The 19,394-nt window shown below is 33.9% G+C and overlaps 1 protein-coding gene across 1 annotated transcript; it reads right to left on the bottom strand.

Annotated features, from left to right (window-relative positions):
• Nucleotides 1–462: 462 nt before the first annotated feature.
• LOC148618450 (serine hydroxymethyltransferase, cytosolic-like) lies at nucleotides 463–17,873 on the bottom strand. The gene is made up of 8 exons (XM_088577405.1): nucleotides 17,835–17,873; nucleotides 13,075–13,309; nucleotides 9,916–10,274; nucleotides 9,376–9,588; nucleotides 8,798–8,911; nucleotides 5,444–5,566; nucleotides 4,536–4,763; nucleotides 463–1,199 (listed from the first exon to the last, which is right to left on the bottom strand). Exons 2-8 carry the CDS (start codon nucleotides 13,290–13,292, stop codon nucleotides 1,033–1,035), a joined length of 1,422 nt encoding a protein of 473 aa, XP_088433531.1. The 5' UTR covers nucleotides 13,293–13,309; nucleotides 17,835–17,873; the 3' UTR covers nucleotides 463–1,032.
• Nucleotides 17,874–19,394: the final 1,521 nt, after the last annotated feature.

The following is a 19,394-nucleotide window of genomic DNA, read 5'->3' as shown; positions in this document are numbered from 1 at the left end:
TGGATTTTATGAATATCACAACACCTAAAATCAATTCCAGTGATCCTATTGGGGTGTGGCATCTCGTACTACAATTCCAGTGATCCTATTGTGGTGTGGCACCTCGTACTACAATTTCAAAGAAATCCATTCACAAAATCAATTAATGTCAGGACATCATGATAGTGCTTATTTCTGTCCCCTTACTCCCAAACAGTTCGGGTCACACACCCGAATTCAATCCTACGCTTCCTTCCTTTTGTGATATGGCACCTTGAAGTACATTTCTATAGAGATCTATAAACTTGTACTCCATGTTTTTATACGACCATTATTTTTTTTCCATTTATATAAAAAATCAAACCACAGTGATGAAATTGAAAAAAAAATGCTGTTGGGCTCTATATACCCAGTTACTTAAATGTTGATACGGTCAATAAGAATTGGACCTGAAGTCTAAAATGAAAAACAAACTCTAAAATATACCTTTTCTCATTCTTTAATACAAGTTCAACAAGAAGTGCATCATCTGATGTGTAACATCTAATTATACCCACCAAGTATTCTTATCAATACAATTCAACCCTTTTCATGCAACAATTTTCAGGATTTCCTTTGACATAATGCATATAAGAAAAAAAAGCACCAGATAAAATCCATGATAATGAACATAACATAAACATGAATACATACTTTAATAGGAACTCAAAATTTCTACTTGTATCTAGCAAAAAATAAAATGTTACAATCATCCATTTAAAATATTTTTTTACACCAAACAAATAGGAACCAATATTTAAACTATTACTAATATAACAGTGATAATGCCATAGTCTGACATACAGGTAACATAGATTAATTGATATCTTGTAAAAATTAGTGTTTATAAAATATGAGATCAAATATTTCACATGATTACAAAGTAGTTCTAAAAATATAACAAATTTGGAAATCAAGAACTAACTATTAAACAACAATTCAAAATTAACAGTTTGAAACATAACATAAATCCCACCAAAAAATTTTAAATCCCCATTAATGTATTATGTCTAATCACCATCCATCCAGACCAGGCATTGGATACTGTAGAGCAAAATTCTCTACTTTAGCCTTTAATGTTGCTATCTTTTGTTTTATATTTTCATCAGTTTGTAGTTTTGCTTTGAAGTCTTTCAAAAGTGGTCCACAACCTTCCATAGCTTCCTTGGTAATCACAAGACCTGTTAATGGTTAATAATACATATATATGAACAACTACGGTAAACGATAGCAACTTCTGGGTTTCTTTGTAGTATCAATATAACAATGCTGTACATATCACACATACAAAATAACTACCTCTGTGTGTGATAAGATTGTATGATCTGCCTGTTCACACTTCAGTAAACAAGTGACTCATGAGCAGAAAAAAGGATCTAAGAAGTATACAAACCATCAAAAATAATTTGAAAGTAATTTTAATAATTGAAGCTACATGAGAAAAAGGAACAAACTCTTTTTCAAGTAAAGAAGTTCACTCAAGAACAGAAAGCCAAATTTTCAACAAGAAGTATTCAGTCCATCTAATATTCACAAAATAAAATTAAAAAAAAAAGATTTTTGAAAATGATTTTTTTATTTATCATCTAACTAAATTCTGTTAATCAGAATGGTTGTTTCAAACTCGAGATTGTGATTTCTTTGATCAATCCAAAACAAATATATCGTTCACTTGACCTGTAACTTATCATCGTAAACTTATATACCAAAAATTATGTCATAATCTGCAAGCATTTAGAAAAAAAAGTACGAAAAATGGTTATTTCTGTGAATTTAGCTAAGTTTAAGGCCTGCAATTTGAGTAAAAATCGTCGGAGCAAAACCAAACAAAAACTTGTCCTGTAATAAGTTCAAGGCCTGTAATTTCGGTAAAAATTATCGAAGTGGAACGAAAGTTAAACTTGACCTGTAAATTAACATGATGAACTTTTATACCAAAAATCATGTCAATATCTGCAAGCATAAAAAAAGTCTGGAAAACTGACAGATCAAAAACATTATACCATCTGCAACCATGTTGCGTGGGGTATAATTAGAATAGGTACAGTGGATTCCGCTTAATTGCATAGCCTATTTGCCAGTAAAAATTATGCAAATAACTGGGCTATTCTTATAACCGAAATTATGATTTTACCGGAAGTGTGAGTTGAGGTAAGACGACGATACTGTGGATCAACCAGGGATATCACTGTTCAACATTTCTGATCTGGTATTTAATTGTTATAGACCTTCTCATTGTATTGTTCTTTTATCAATAAATAATAATATATATTGTGTTTGTCTTGTTTATTGACCTTCTTTACGTTGTGTGAATTTACAGGTAAGACGACGATACTGTGGATCAACCAGAGATATCACTGTTCAACATTTCTGATCTGGTATTTAATTGTTATAGACCTTCTCATTGTATTGTTCTTTTATCAATAAATAATAATATATATTGTGTTTGTCTTGTTTATTGACCTTCTTTACGTTGTGTGTATTTATAAGTAAAACCACATGTTTCTCATCTATAAATAGTCAAGTAATTTCCTGACCTTTCTATGAAAGAAAATCACATATTTCGTATTTCATCCAGGATTCAGTGTAATATTCATCAATGTTTGCAGTTTCTGGGCTTTTGAAATGGTCTGTGAGTTTTTATTCCTCTGTTAAATCACCATTGTACACTGATAGTTGTGTATTATACGTGTCAATGACCTCGATATATTCCTATGAAGTGTGGATAGTATAGGGCACCTTAGGGTAGTTGAATTTCATTAGACATTGTACTGAATGAATGTTGACTTTTAATTTTCGGTTGATATTTATGCCTAGTAACTCAAGCTCACTAAAAACTGTTCAGGTCATTAAAGAAAATTAAATTTACATTGATAATCATTTGTAGTCGGAAGAATTTAAATAGGGACCAAAAAAAAAACCCAGCCGCATCATAAGGTGATGTTTGGCATGTCGTCAGAAGTCATTATTCACCTAGGTGCTTGTTTATTTTAATGTAATTAGAAATCATTTAAATTGTCTTTTATGTCCATTATGTTTTTAATCCATTATTAACACCTCCTGATTGATGATAATCTAGTTTTTACAACAATAAATATGATTGACATATTTATGACCCGAAGGCTTAAAATAGAATTTGGGAAAACCTGTCTTTACCTGGATGAGGCAGGCAAAAATCTCTATGCAATAAACCGAAATGCACCTGCAAGGCCTATGCAAATAAGCCATTTTTTCCCTAATAGAATAATAGGAAATGGTTTTGTGCAGGAGAAAATTATGCTAATAACCGAAATATGCAATAAAGCGATATGTGATTAAGTGGAGTCGACTGTATTTTGACATGAAAGTTTATCATTGAGAAGCCCCGTGCAGGTCTGGGTGTCAAAATAATAGGCCTGCAACAGCACTAAGCTTGTCGTAAAAGGTGACTAAATAGTGCTCAGAACCCTAGCCAGGGGCTAGGGCTCTCTGCCCACAGAGCCACTGGATTGTGTGCCCAAGGTGGTGGAATAGGGTAGCCCTGGCAGGTGGTAGAATGGGGTAGCCCTAGTATGTTACATGCTGGGGTTGTCAGGTTATAATATGGAAAACCTGACCACAAACCATAGTGGTGCACCATGATGGGAAAGATGCCACGTTCCTCACATGTTGAAGAACCCTGTTGTAGTATTCGATTGGAGTAGGAACCTTTGCGCTCCACCACAGGAGGCTAAATTGCCCAACCCTACCCATCCCTCCCTTTTTCTAGTGGTAATCAAAATTTGTCGACCCTATTATCCTTCTGTCCCATCCCCCTTTTTTTTATTTCATCATCATTTCATATTCATTTTATCATCCATTTTATGTTCATCGCCTGAATATAGCTGAAATATTGCTGCTCGTGCATTAAACCCCAACAATCCATCAATCATCAACATTGAGAAAAGATGGCTAAATGGACATTTGTATACAATCATACAAGTCATAAAAGACATGCTTATAACTAATGTTAATTATTTTGTAAAAGAAAAAAAATCTTGTCATCAACTGAAATCATTGTACCTGGGTTATTAATAAAATTTGTAGTAATAAGCAAGATATTTCTATAGGGTTTGCAAGTCTCATTCTAGTGTCATTTTCCTTGCCTGAATTTTCTATGTAGCGTGTATTGATCTGCATTTTATTGATATCTTGAAACACTGCATTACAAAATCTTCTATTTATTGCTTATTCTGTAGAAATGTCATTTTTTTCTAGTTTTATTTACACAACAGATGTTTTACTTTTAATACTGAACTGAATACTCTGTAAATGACTAAGTTCCCATGCATTTCAATGGTTGATTAGGACCAATTTTCATAAAAACATGGAATCATGTGACATGCCCTATTACTGGTATTTCTATTTATTCACAGAAACATTAGACGTAAACATTTTAAAACTTTTGTTATATCTATTGGTTCAGGAATTTTAATTTCAAATATTTGCGTTTTTTGCATTTACTAGAGTTGTAATTTTTCAGCATAGTTTACACAAACCTTCATGGATAAACTGTGCCACCTGCTCAAACTCCTTCTCCTTCATGTTTCTTGAGGTGAGTGCAGGAGATCCAATTCTCAGACCACTGGGTTTTAATGCACTTTTATCTCCTGGACATGTATTTTTATTTAGTGCAATACTAACATCCTCTAATACTTTTTCAGCTCTTGCACCATCTATACCATTAGGCCTCAGGTCAACTAGTAGTAAATGATTGTCTGTGCCACCTAGACAGAAATAGGGAAATTATAGTAGGCGTAAAGTCAGTATGGACAAAATCTCTGCAAAAAAAAAAAAACAAAAAAAAAAACCCTAAATAACATCTCACTTTCATAGCATTGACTACTATGAAAGAAAAACTAACAATAGGATCACTCCTTGCTCATTTAGTGGTACATTACAGGAATGGTATTAAATAGAGGGGAAAAACATATCTAATCTCAATGAAAACAAATTCCAAGCCATATAAATTACACTGATTTACTGTTATTCACCAAAAAAAAAAAAAAGGCTGTTAAGTGCCTGGATAGCTCACCTGAAAAAAAAAAGATGGATTTCTTGTTGCATATACAATTTGAATCAATCAAAACAAAAATTATATCATTTTTCATTCACAGAGACCCAACTGAACTTTCTGGAGACTTTTACAGGCCTTTATAAGAATAATTTCATCAATTAAACGTTCGTTCAGTTTATTATGGTTTTAAAAATATTAAAAAAACTGCCATTTTAAGCCTTTCAGGAACAAGAACTCTTATAAAGAATCCTCAAAGAAGAAGATTAACAGATGATGGACGCCATTTGATGGCATAACCTTTTATTGACCTTTGGTCCATGTGAGGGAACAAGTGATAAAACTTTTCTATTGGACTAGAACTGTAAAATCTAAACCTACAATATATATTACCTGTTACAACTTTATATCCTTTGGCCTGTAATTCTTTACAAAGGACTCTAGCATTAGCTATTACTTGCTGTTGGTATACTTTGAATTCTGGTCGACAGGCCTGGTTTAGTGCAACAGCAAGAGCTAAAATTACAAATACATAATAGGATAATTAAAGTTGGTTTCTGGATACAAATACTTATTTTTCCCCATTCCAAAATTCGAAGGGGTATAACTCCCACAAAATTCAGTGGATCATTTATTCCTGGTGAAATGCACAATTAAACATCATGTTCTAACTAGCAACATGAAATAAAATTTAATGCAGATGTTTCAAAAGTGTGACTGACAGGGCAGAAACAATATGCCTACAAAGCCTGGATATAATGAGTGATGTATACAAGGAAAACCATACTTAAGTATTGTATTAGTATTCAAACGAAATTATCTTGGTAATTTAAGATTTGTTACCTTGCAAATTAGTTGTTTATTGTCAAAATAAAAATGAACAAGAAGCAAATGATTTTCTTGTTTCATAATGATGAATCTGTTGAAATATTATTTTATTTTTTAAATATGAGTTCAGAAATGGAGTACTTATTTTGTTACTGTAAAGTAAATGAAAAACTTTAATGAGAGGGAATATTCGAAAATGAAAAAGTTTTTGATAAATATAAAAACAAATGAAAAGATAGTTAAAGAAAGAAAAAGAAAGGCAGAAGATAGTCAAATCCAAGAGAAAACAGATGATGGTACAGAAAAAAAACCAAAAAAAATGTGGCTAAAAAATTTATATTTGGCTAGCAAGATCAATATTCCACTAGCCAGAATGGCAAGTTGAGGAGAAAATGGTTTCTCACACTGCAATGTGTTCCAGTTATCAGGAGTTAGAGAAACTGAAGTTCATATTTTTCAAAATTTTTTCATTGTCGGTCTGAGTTTGACTTCATCATTAGAATATGCTTACTTCCTACAAAGTTTTGTTAGTCCTTAAATATTGTTCATTCTCTTTCGGGAGGTTTTGTTGATTTGTGGACATTAAAAATACTGTGTGTGAATTAAAGATCTTTCAGTTTCAGTTCCTTGGTCAATAATTTGTTTTCATCTACCGGCAATTTTCTTTGATGTTATCGTGCCGAATTCAGAACATTCTAGAACTTCAATCAATACAATGTTAGATTAAAACTACCTAATTAGTGATAAATTAGACATTACCTGTAATTAACTAAAATGACACTTTGATTAATGATAAGATTTCAGTCTTTCACACCTTTTATTACCCAAGCTGACAAAATGGCTGACTTGAGTTAGTGAGGGTTATTCTGTTAAGATTTATTACCAAACAGATCGACAGTTCAAGTGTTCAAGAAATCAAAGGTTATTTATATTGATTATGTAGGAGAGAAGTTTGGTATTTTGAATTTTGTTTTTGAGAAGTCCTCCTATAATTCTATGCCGATAACTGTAAAAAGTAAACCATGGCGGACGACAATTTAATGAGGGTGCTGACTTCTTAACCAAGCCCAAGGCAGCTAAAGCAGCTTATGGGGAAACCTGATACAGTATAACAAAAGGATTTATTACAGTGATAATAAATAATAGATAGAAAGACAGTGACATCTATAGCTTACTGGAAAAAAAAAACAACAGGAGCCTGAATCGCTCACCTTCTTGAATTTTGACTTTCAAAGGCAATAAATTAAACATGAAGTTGTCCAACAATTTTGACTAAAGAAGTCTTTGGTACGACTATCACAAGATCTTTTCAACAATTGAAAGTTTCTTTTAATCTATCATAGTTTTCAAGATACTGACTGAAAACTATAAAAAAAGTCATTTTTCCCTTTTCAAGGGCAATAACTCTTACAAGGAGTCTGAAGACTTTTGTAGTTCTAATAATATGGATCATTTCAGCTACTGAAAGAATTTGGATAAACCTAACGATTTAGGAGATATATGTGAAAAACTACTGTCTGACCCCCATGTTCTATTTTTAGTAATGGCGGCAATGTTTTTCGACGAATCAAAAATCCCCACATCAGTTCTATGCAGTATACCCCAAGGAACATTCATTCTGAGTTTGGTTTCAATTGGTTAAGTAGTGTCAGAGGAGAAGATTTTGGAAAGAAATAACATTAAAAATAGCAAAAATCGTTGAAAAGGGCAATAACTCCAACATGGCATAGGACTAACTAACCACTTCCGGGTCAAATGGCCACCCCCTATGTAGTACCAAAAACACACTGAACCTAGACATATACATTGTAAGTGTATTATTTGTGTGTATTGTGATTAAAAGTAGTCAAAATAAAGCTGAGAATGTGTACTTTATAATCATATATGTAATTAACTACAAAAGTGTATGAATATTGTTTACATATGCGAGTAATTTGCCTCCATGCTGTCAGTTAGCAGAACAGGTAAAAATGTAGATTTTCAGTATTATTTATTCAAGTAAATTTTGTGAAGAATTTCTACAATCATCGTACCATTAGCATAATGATTTTGGAAGCCTTATTTTCCAAGCTTCGCAACGGTATGCAACTTTAAGATGTCATTTGTCCTGGGAATTCACAGTGAGACTTTGAAAATTACTTTTTAACATGTAAAGTAATGGAAACGTTAGAAGGTGAATTAGTTAAGGTTAGTGAGACCTTAACGGATTAAAACCAAAATTTGACCAGATATTGATCTCATCATGCTGGACACTTTTACCCAGTCAGAATTCAGCTAAACCTAACGAGTTAGGAGATATATGTGAAAAACTACTGTCTGACCCCCATGTTCTATTTTTAGTAATGGCGGCAATGTTTTTTGACAAATCAAAAATCCCCACATCAGTTCTATGCAGTATACCCCAAGAAACATTCATACTAAGTTTGGTTTCAATTGGTCAAGTAGTGTCAGAGGAGAAGATTTTGGAAAGAAATAGCATTAAAAATAGCAAAAATCGTTGAAGAAGGGCAAAAACTCCAACATGGCTTAACGGATTAAAACCAAAATTTGACCAGAGATAGATCTCATCATGCTGAACACTTTTTTTAAAGTCAGAATTCAGCTAAACCTAACAGTTTAGTAGATATATGTGAAAAACTACTGTCTGACCCCCATGTTCTACTTTTAGTAACAGCGGCCATGTTTTTTGACAAATCAAAAATCCCCACACCAGTTCTACACAGGATACCCTAAAGAACAATTATACCAAGTTTGGTTCTAATTAGTCAAATAGTTTCAGAAGAGAAGAGTTTTGTACAATTGTTAACGACATTTGCAACATTTTTCAGTACTATCATTAGTTGCAAAATATAGAACATAAGAAATAAAATTCTCAAATAAATGCACATAACAATATACAACGTTATGAATAATGAATACCTCCTATTTGATGGTTGTGTGGTCCCCCTTGTAAACCAGGAAATACTGCCTCATTAATACGTTTCTCTAAATCATACATTTCCTCTTTTCCATCTTTCAACACTTTCCTTACTCCTTTTAAAAAATACATTAATACATAAACTGAAGTTAAAAAAAGAATAAAGAAAACGTAGTCAAATAAAATCAAAGTAAGAAGTAACAAGACTAAAAAGTCATTATGCAATATAACATACCTATATAAAGCTTCTGTCAAAAAATCAAGTGGCTGTGTTGATTAGTTACTGTCTCCTTTACTCCACAAATGACCAAGTTAATATTTTAAATCAACGAATTCCCAAAAATTACACAATTAAAATTTGTTTCTGTCTGCAGAAACATATGTCTCCCCCTGACCCATAAACTTTTTGACAGACACACGGACAGAGAAGCCAAAACAATATGTCTCCCCATCAAAGTGGGGGAGACATAATGACATCACCTGATAAAGATGGTGTGAAGTTTCATCAAATTCCATTCAATGGTTGTGGATTACAATAGGGGATGGACAGCTTTTACACAGCAACTTCAGTAAAATTTACCTTTCCTGTAGAAAATAACCCCCGATCGTGGTCCCCTGAGAGATTTGTGAGTAGTTGTAGTTACAACATCACAACATTCAAATGGATTGGCTACTAGTCCAGCAGCAACGAGTCCACTGACATGAGCCATGTCTGCCATAAGGTAGGCACCATTTTCATCAGCTATCTGACGGAATCTGGCATAGTCTAAGTTCCTTGAATAACAGCTTATACCTGAAATACACATAGATTGTTTATTTGATATAAGCTGTGTGTATTGTAATGTTTACCAACAATAGCACTGCAATATATTACTCACACAGTCTGGAGAACTACTGATCCAATTCAGCATACATAAAAGTGAAGAAATACTAGAGGTTAAAAAATATCATTGTTCATATATTACCTCATATGGCTTTTTAGAATATCACTGCTTTACATATGCAAAATTAAACATTACAAATATATGCCAATATGTTAATTGAAAATACTAATCTACCAATAAGATATGAGCTGTAATGACTTGAATCAAATTAATGGTAAACATAATGCTGAACATACCTGCTACAATCATTTTAGGTAAAAAGAGTTTAGCATTTCTGTGTAATTGATCATAATCTATCAGTCCTGTTTCTGGGTTTACTTTGTATGGAAATGATTCAAAGTAAACTGAGGTGGCTGAGATTTTCTTCGTTGGGGTCATAAAACCATGGCTTAGATGTCCACCATCTGGTAAATCAAGTCCCATAATTCTACCGTGAGGGCCTACTAAAGCCGTGTATACAGCAAAGTTGGCTGGAGATCCTGATAATGGCTGAACGTTAACTCCCCATTTGGCAGGGTCTAAGTTAAAAGCCTGTAAGGCACGTTTCTGACACAATCTCTCCATTTCATCAATAAACTCATTCCCCCCATAATATCTGTAAAAATAACCATTAAGAATTAATAAATAACTTTAAAACATGCTAGTAACACATAGGCTGAATATTAGTTTTACTTGGTAAAGAATTGTCACATGAAAATTGCTTCATATACTGATTTCATTTTACTTTATAAGTATCAAAATTCTTCGATAGAGGAAAAAGATATTTTATCAGGTAGTTGAATTCACAGTTTGTGGATCAATGATTTTTTTTTAAAAATTGACAATTTCTAAGCAGTTTTATTAAAATGGGTATCAAAACATCGCCTTTTTATGCTGAATATTAAGTAGCTGTCTTTATAACAATCAGACAGGAGTGGATTCAGACATGTCAAAAACCCACCAATTTCAATTTTATTTCTAATTCAGAAACAGTTACAGATCACAAAACAAGTCCTAGTTATTTGTGTGTTGCACTATCTGAAGACAAAAATTCCTACAGTGTGTGTATGAAGTTGGCACTTTGCAGGAGATATCGTTTTTTGATTTGGTTTGATATTGTGTTGATTTTAAAGGTAGTTGAAGTATAGATTTCTCAAAAATGCATATCAAAATACAGAAAGGACCATTTGAACATAAAAACATGGCATATGTAGACTGAAAAAACATCATTTGTTCAGTAGGTTTTTCTACACCATGAATCACCTTTACTTTAGGCAAGGTCTGACTTTTACATGGACTGGTACTTAAAAACAAACATTTTGTAAGCATTTAGTTTTTTTTTTGTGTGTTTCACAACACAGACAACTGGGTCAGAAGTAATTTCAATAACAAAAGGGAAGTTTCATATTTGATACATCTAGAGGGAAATTATGACTTCTTCATGAATCAGAATTCTTTTGAATGAAAAATTTAGGCATCATTACTAGGTCCAAATAACAATGATGGTAAACCCAGAGTTTTTTCAACTTCCATTAGTGTTTGGGAAATCAAAACAGCCAAGAATTATACTGTACATCTACATTGTCTACATATGATGCCTTACCTTTCTACAAAATTTCATTAAAACTTATTAAGCAGTTTAGGAGAAGAATGGACAATATAAACTTTAGGACCCCCTACCAGGCTTAATTTCTAAGACTAATCAAGGGAACCAAGATTCCAGGGTTTGACAATTACTTTTCATTCTAGGTAGCCCACAGGACTTTCTGGCGGATAGACAAGGTAGTCCTCAAAATCAATTTGTGGTCCTGTCTGTAGGACTAATAAAATTCAAAAAATAATTTAGGTATCCCAAAGGACTAACTATAAACATTTTTAGGTAGCCCTCTCTAAAGTTTGGTAGACACAGGACTACCGGACTACTGTTAGTGACAAAACCAATAATCTAGAAGAAATAGAAAAATATGGTACAAGGAAGACCAGACATGGAAAACAGATACAAAAGACAAAGTACATAAAATAACCAAATAACAAATATAAAGTAACAAAATTAAATGAGCAAATGGGACTCCACTAAAAACTGGCAACATGGACCAGGTGCACCAGTAGGGTAAGCATCCTCTGCCTTTCTAGAAACACCTGCCGAGTTGTTCATAAAAAGTTAAGTCCATGGTAAATGAAAGAGGAAAGGAAAAATATGACACATTGAACAAATCCACAAATTTATGATGACAACCATAAAATTTCTGTAGTGATAATTCCAATCATGTAGCAAAGATGGTAATAGAATATAAGAACTTTTTACATAGTTTTTGTTGAGTAATGACAAGTCCAACATAGTTTAAAACTAAAGTCAAAAACAACAAAAATTGTTCCAAAGTTGATCACTTTTTTCAAATTTGTGATGCCTGTGCCAAAGTAGACCCAACAAATCTTCAGGTATTCTAATAAAATAGACAAATATGCTTCAGAATATCATGACATTACATGGGGTTACATTGCTGCTGACACTTTATTTGTTTGTTTGTTGAGGTTTAACGTCCGAGCAGCAATATTTCAGCTATATTCAGACGATGAACATGAAATTGATGATAAAATGAACATGAAATGAAAAAGGGATGGGACACAAGGACAATGGGGTCGACAAATTGATTGCCACTGGAAATAGGGAGAGGTGGGTAGGGTCGGGCAATTTAGCTTCCTGTGGCGGAGCCCTATGGTTCCTACTCTGGGAGAATACCACAGTAGGGTTCTTTAATGTACGAGGAACGTGCCATCTTTCCTAACACGGTGCACCACTATGGTTTGCGGTCAGGTTTTCCGTATTATAGCCTGACAACCCCAGCATGTAACACGCCAGGGGTACCCCATTCCACCACCTGGGGCACACATCCCAGTTGCTCTGTGGGCAGAGCGCCCTAACCTCCAGCTAGGGTTCTGAGCACTATTTAGTCGCCTTTTATGACAAGCTTAGCGCTGCTGCAGGCCTATTCTTTTAACACCCGGTCCTGCATGGGGTCTGCAGACACTTATTTTTCATGTGGAATGGGTAATTTACTACATGGTTTTGTAAAACTTATGAAAACCCGCTATTTTAACCAATGATTAGGACTTAAATGTGCAGTACAGACAAGTTATAAATGAAGACAATCAAACTTTAGGTTAAACACTTTTATTCACATCAATTTCAGGAAATTAAGGGGGCCAATTTCAAACGTAGATGTACCTAAACCTTAGGATGGACTTAATTTGTAGGGATACCATAACATTGGATTTCCTTTGATATTATTATTCATCATCCCTCAGTTTGAATACAAACATGTAAGTGACATGCTGTTTATTTTGTATATTTAATTTTTTTGATCATTTTCACAATTTATTCCAGCTTAAATTTAAACAATTATGTTTGATGATACCTTTGTCCAGGCTGACCTTCAGAATATTTATTGGCAAGACATGAACCAAGAGCTTGGAGAACTGCTTTACTGGTAAAATTTTCTGATGCTATTAATTCAAGGCCTTTCATCTGTCGCTGTTTTTCATTCTGGATAATGGCTGTCATTTCAGGATCATCTTCTTTGATGTCTCGCTGAAGAGAGAATCCATCTCCAGAACCATTGGCTGAACCATTCATCTTGATTATAGATTAATCTTAAAGGAAAGTATATCTTATAACGAAGAGTAAACTCACTGAACAAACGTCTACTTTGAATACAAAATTGACATTCTGACATCTAAAGTCTGTGTGGTACTTGTGATGACTGTATTTTCTGTATAGTTACAATGTAATCCAACTAAATTTTCAGAATAAGGCTATTTATACCAGAGTGAATAAAATTTTTATAGCGCCCCTTGATCGGATAGAGGTCAAACCAAGAACTGTCTGGGCAAGTTTGAACACAAAATATCATTAAATTGCCTTGAGCGTTTTAGGAGTTGTACTTATCAGATTTTACAGTCTTTGTCGGACTATATCCCTTGTAAGTCCCGTAACTAACTGTAATATCTTATGTATATCTACATAATGCCCAACATACCTATATACCCCCACACTTTGTTTGCCGAGGTATAAAAACTGAGAGCAATGCTCACTACCAGGATACCCCTTCTCCCCATAATTATAAAGAACAAAGCCTATGTTTTGCCGTGTGAAACCAAATTGATTCAGATCAAAAACTAAAATAGGTGTAGAAGGGGAATACTGTAAAAACACAAATTTTTGTTTGGGATTGAATTTTGTTTATTTCGTGGGTAGAACAAATCAACGAAAATAAATCCTCACAGAAATTTATCTCAAAATAAATGTATGTATTTCAGCTTCAAATATAACATAATTCTGCATTGAAATGCACTTATACTTATAAAACATTTCATTCCCTCGAAACCTGCCACCATAATTTACTTCACCTATGTGCGGTAGTGAGTGTATTACATAAAACAGGAGTGCCAAGCTGTCTTCGAGCCCTTTATCATTTAATAAGCAATAATTTGGAAAACCTGACTGCAAACCATAGTGATGCACCGTGTTGGGAAAGATGCCACGTTCCTCGCACGTTAAAGAACCCTACTGTGGTATTCTCCTGCAGTAGGAACCATATGGCTCTGCCACGGGAGGCTACATTGCCCGACCATACCCACCTCTCCCTATTTCCAGTGGCCATCAAAGTTTGTCGACCCCATTGTCCTTGTGTCCCATCCCTTTTTCATTTCATCATCATTTCATGTTCATGTATCATCAATTTCATGTTCATCGTCTGAATATAGCTGAAATATTGCTGCTCGGACGTTAAACCCCAACAAACAAACAAACATTTAATAAGCAAATTAAAAAGATCACTTACAAAGGTAAAAACAATTGTCACCAATTCTTTAATCAATTTGATTAACTGTTTCCAGATGTCAAAACATTAAATTAGCTTGGCATAATCAAAATATCTTTTTACATTAACTGTGACGTTGTCGGTGTCATTGTTTTAGTGACACCCTTGATCAGCACATAAAAGGAAACATCAGGAAATGTAAATATTTGAGCTGACTAGTTGAAAGAAACCATGGTCATATTATTTTAATGAATAAATGGCTATAAAAAATGTAGTAACAGCAAACATATACAATTTCTCTATTAGCCTTGCCAAGAGGGAGAGGGAACAGTGCTGTTTATACGGGCAAATATGGCAAATCAGAGAGACTGAATCAAAATTGGAAAAAATTTGAATCAAGAATCCATGAAAATTAGTTCCCAAGAACTTAGTTTCTAAGACAAAACCACCAAAAATTTTATCCCCATGAAAATGAATGATTATACAGTAAGTAATGAAGACTTTGTGAAAGTTTTATCAAATTCTATTGCCAGTATTGGGTGGTGTAGAGGGGTAAAGGTAAGACACGAGTACCCCTGTAACTCCTGTACGGATGGAAGGATGGATACTCCTATTATCATATACCCACACTCTGCAAGTGGGGGTATAATCAAGGGAACCATTTAGTCCATCAACAAAACTAATTACCAGAAATGAAATGAACTTGATTGAATATGATTTAATGTCGGATTGTTCAATAGCAGACATATCATGCATGCCAGGACAGGAACAAGTGACCAATTGAACAGACCCCACTTTGTACCAGTTTGACACGCTGAGCAAAATCTTCATTGCGTGTCAAAGAAACAACACCTTGCAAGTACATGTATATGCATGTCAACCAACTCAGACACATTATTCTAACTCCATGTCAACCAGTCCTCACTTTACCCCTTAAATACAATATGCTTGGCACAGAATCATTGACTACCAATTTTAAAGTCTTTAGGAAAACCCACGACCTTTCATGAGGACTTACAGTGTACTATGGATACAATAATTGGTTTGGACACAATATAGCATTAATTTTGAAATTCAGCTGAAGATAAAAAAGTTCAGCTTTAAGGGAGCTAATCAAAGACCTTTGCCATCAATCGAAATCTGTAACTAAATGAACATGAGAGATGTAAATCTTAAAGAAAACGTAGGCAGTCATTTTCATAAGGAATCCAATAAAAAATATATTAAATATGAAACCCACATTTTTTTATATTGATTTTTTTTGGCTTGGCATCTTTGCCCCCATTCTACCTTGAAAACAAAGGTATCTGAAAATCTGATTTATAAAACCAGGCAGAAATTTTATCAAGGAATCCAATAAAAAAAAATTCGGACCAACAATTGAACAGTTGATTTTTGGGGGGCATGGCCCAATTTTTTTCCTTCTTAAACTCCAAAACAGTTTCAAGATATGTCTACCCTGTTAAAAACTATAAAAACAGAATTTCAAAAGAATCATCAATCTGATCAACAATACATTTTGTCCAACAATTCTAATGATAACAACAAAAGGGGTGGGCAAAAACCTCAAAATACTATAAGACCCTCCAGCTTCCACAATGTCAGAAGGAATGATGTCTAAAATTTCAAAAAAGATCTGACTCAAGTTCTCCTAAATAAATGAAAGTTAATTGACACCAATGACAAATATTACAATGTTGACAAACCATTATAAAAAGAATGTTTGTAGTATGAAATGTGCTAAAACATAACTTTCTTATCTTATCTTACACCAACTTATTTGCACCAAAACCAAATGTCTACGGACAACAGCTTCATACAATTATACAGGTTGTATAGAAAGTTGATATCTAGACAATGCAATGTCAAATCCCCATCTTTGGAGTTTTCTCAGATTAATACCCATGTCATACTTTGCTATAGACAAGCTTTCACATTCGCCATAAGAATCAAATTTGAAAGAAACTGATTTACACTTTTATACTGGACAAAGAAAGGATACTGGATTTGAAGGCTACAAGAACAGTAATAGTTATGTGGATGTCCGTCTCTGAACATAAAAATATCTGAAATGCTTCTATAATATATACATCATTTAAAAATTCTTTGTAAAAAAAAATCAAGTTTCTGTTCCCTTGGCTCCCCTTAAAATGTCTCCTGACCTTATACCTGTTGACTCCAGCTGACCTTGATATAATTGATTTTTTTTTTTCAAAATGAAAGTGTATGTGAAAGGTAGTCTATACATTGTATACATCAAAATGCAGGGGCTCTTCCATATGAAAAAAGGGGGTTTCCAGGCCATTGATTGCTCATCCATAGCCAAATCATGCTTGAAATAAATAAAGTTGAAGTTGGAAAGAGTAATCAAGGGAACCAAGGTTATAGCGGTAATCAAAAGAATGTAATCCAGAGACAAAGACCAGACATGGAAAACAGACATACACAACAAAGAACATAAAGTAACTAAAACCAAGCTCTGGCATAATGTATGAGTTGTGATATGAACACTCTATATGCAGGAGCCGAAGGGATTTTGCCACAGATGAAAGTCATGAATGAAGTCATCACGTTTGTCGTAAAATTTGGTCAATAGTTTTCCTTTACCATCTATTTCTAAGTGCAGGTCAAGATATGAGGCTGACTTCACAGTGTCTCAAGTTCTTTTGGGTATATGCGATGTATCAAATCCCCGAAATTAGGATTGTTTAAAGATAACACGTCATCTATATAGCGGAAACTGAGATTGAAGGATCTAGCTAAACAATATTCTTTCTTTCTGATCAGATCAGATATAAAGTCAGCCTCATAAGAGTGAAGGAATAGGTCAGCTAGTAAAGGAATTACGGATCAACCCGACCACTACTGAGATGAAGTTATCATTAAAGATGTATTTTCTGATATAAACTACACTCTAGTCAAATCTTGGTCAACATCAACATGAAGGTCATATTGTCCCTTGATGTCTTTTTGTGGAATTTTCATATTATATGATATTACTAGAAGTAGAAATGCTATTTGTTTTTTTTATATTATTCCGTTATTGTTAAATAAAATCTCTATAGTACAAGAGAACACTCACAGTTTATTTCACTGATGCGGATAAATCCCCGGTAAACATAACAAATTTATTATACTTATTGCCAATATGACCTTATTGAAGGGTTGCCTCCCATGTTATTAACCCTCCAGGCTCCCCCCCTTTTTCAGTGAAAATGGTATGCAAAATTAATTTACATACGTCAGAACAAAAAGTGGATTAAATCATATTTTTTAGTGCAGAATTACGCAAAAAGTTATTGCAAATGAAATGACATTTGCAACTGCAATAAGAATAGCATAGAAAAGAGGAATACCTGTTTCCGTTCCCGCCAACTGCTAATGAAATCGTAAACAGGAAACGCAATGGAGTAAGCTCTAATATAAAGGTTTTTCTGTCCAATCGCTATCATCGACAAAATGACTAATCAAAATTTATTTCATAAAGAATTAGCAAGAAAAAAATATTGTCTGATTACTTTATAAAGGTACTATTCCTTGAAGGCAATGAGTATCATGGCCTGGATGAAAGAAGAAAAAAAACTGATATAAGATTTCTTAAATCAAGTATCCCGTGATCACATAGCAAAACTGAGATACAGGGAGAAAAGAGACATTGAACTGTACATCCCATGGCTATATAACACCAAAATATAGGAAGCCGTTGTGGAATTTATTAATATATAATAAATATTTATCAACATGTGCTATTGATATCAATAAATTGAACGAATTATGCACATGTTGATAAATATTAACGTGTTATTAAATCTTAATTATTCCAGATTATGCATGCCGGGCAATATCCAATAAAATGAGCAATTCCAAACACTTTTCTGACCACGATTAAACCACCTAAAGTGGCACCTTCTTTATTAACGCGTTAATAATTCATCTATTTATTGATATCAATTGATATTTATAAATAGGTAATAAGTAACGGCTTGCCATACAACGAATCATCCTCCCAAGTCAGGGTTTTGAGTCCACCCTCGCTCCCTCAAACCCCTGACATAACTCATTCCAAACTCCGGAGCATTGGTCTCTTCCATGTCGGCACCACTTTTGCCATTCCAGAATAGCAACTAAAATCTTGCATACAAAGTAACAAAAGCGAATGAGCAACTCGGACTCCACTAAAAACTGGGAGCATGGACCAGGTGCACCGGTAGGGTAAGCGTCCTCTGTTTTTTTTTTTCTAAAAACACCTCCCGAGTTGCACATAAAAAGTCAAGTCCGGGGTAGACAAACGAGGAAAGGAAAACTATGACCTGTTGTATAAATCAGTTTTCATGGTGCAGATGGATACACCATAACGATCCACGAGTTCATGATGACCATAAAACTTCTGTAGTGATGACTTCAATCTTGAAGCAACATAACCCTGTTCCAGAAGCCAATTTGTTAGAGTTCTAGCGCGATACAAAAAGTCTGCGTAGTTTCGGCAAGCCCTGGCATAACGTATGAGTTATGATATGAACACTGCATACGCAGGTGCTGAAGGGATGTTGCCTCAGATGAAAGGAATGTTGACAATTTTGAATGAAAAGTCATCACGTTTGTCGTAAAGTTTGGTCAATTTAGGTAATTCACTAAATGGCACTGGACGATACCCGCTAAATATGAATGAGTGATGTCAGGGGTTGGAGGGAGCGAGGGTGGACTCAAAACCCTGACTTGGGAGAATGGTCATGAACACGAAGCATCGTTTTTGGTCATCTTGCAATTTCATTTATTGAAATATGTTTTTCATAAAAAATAACGATAAGTATGGACGTGCAGGGACAATATAATACTAATCATTACTGATAGTAATATAAAGTCTCTTGACCTGTAATTAAATTAATTACAGGTCTATGATATAGTGCTAACAATTA

Source organism: Perna viridis, chromosome 4 (assembly GCF_037379345.1).
Source record: "Perna viridis isolate PV_CMFRI_1.1 ecotype Kerala chromosome 4, ASM3737934v1, whole genome shotgun sequence".
NCBI lineage: Eukaryota > Metazoa > Mollusca > Bivalvia > Mytilida > Mytilidae > Perna > Perna viridis.
This window is presented reverse-complemented; position numbering and strand designations above follow the sequence as displayed.

Bases quoted from the DNA above. Each gene is read 5' to 3' on its own strand.
- LOC148618450 (XM_088577405.1), bottom strand. From the start codon at position 13,292: ATGAATGGTTCAGCCAATGGTTCTGGAGATGGATTCTCTCTTCAGCGA. The intron at 9,589-9,915 runs GTATGTTCAGCA...TGTGTATTTCAG, and splicing joins ACCTAAAATGATTGTAGCAG to GTATAAGCTGTTATTCAAGG. The intron at 4,764-5,443 runs GTAATATATATT...ATTTCTGTCTAG, and splicing joins AGGATATAAAGTTGTAACAG to GTGGCACAGACAATCATTTA.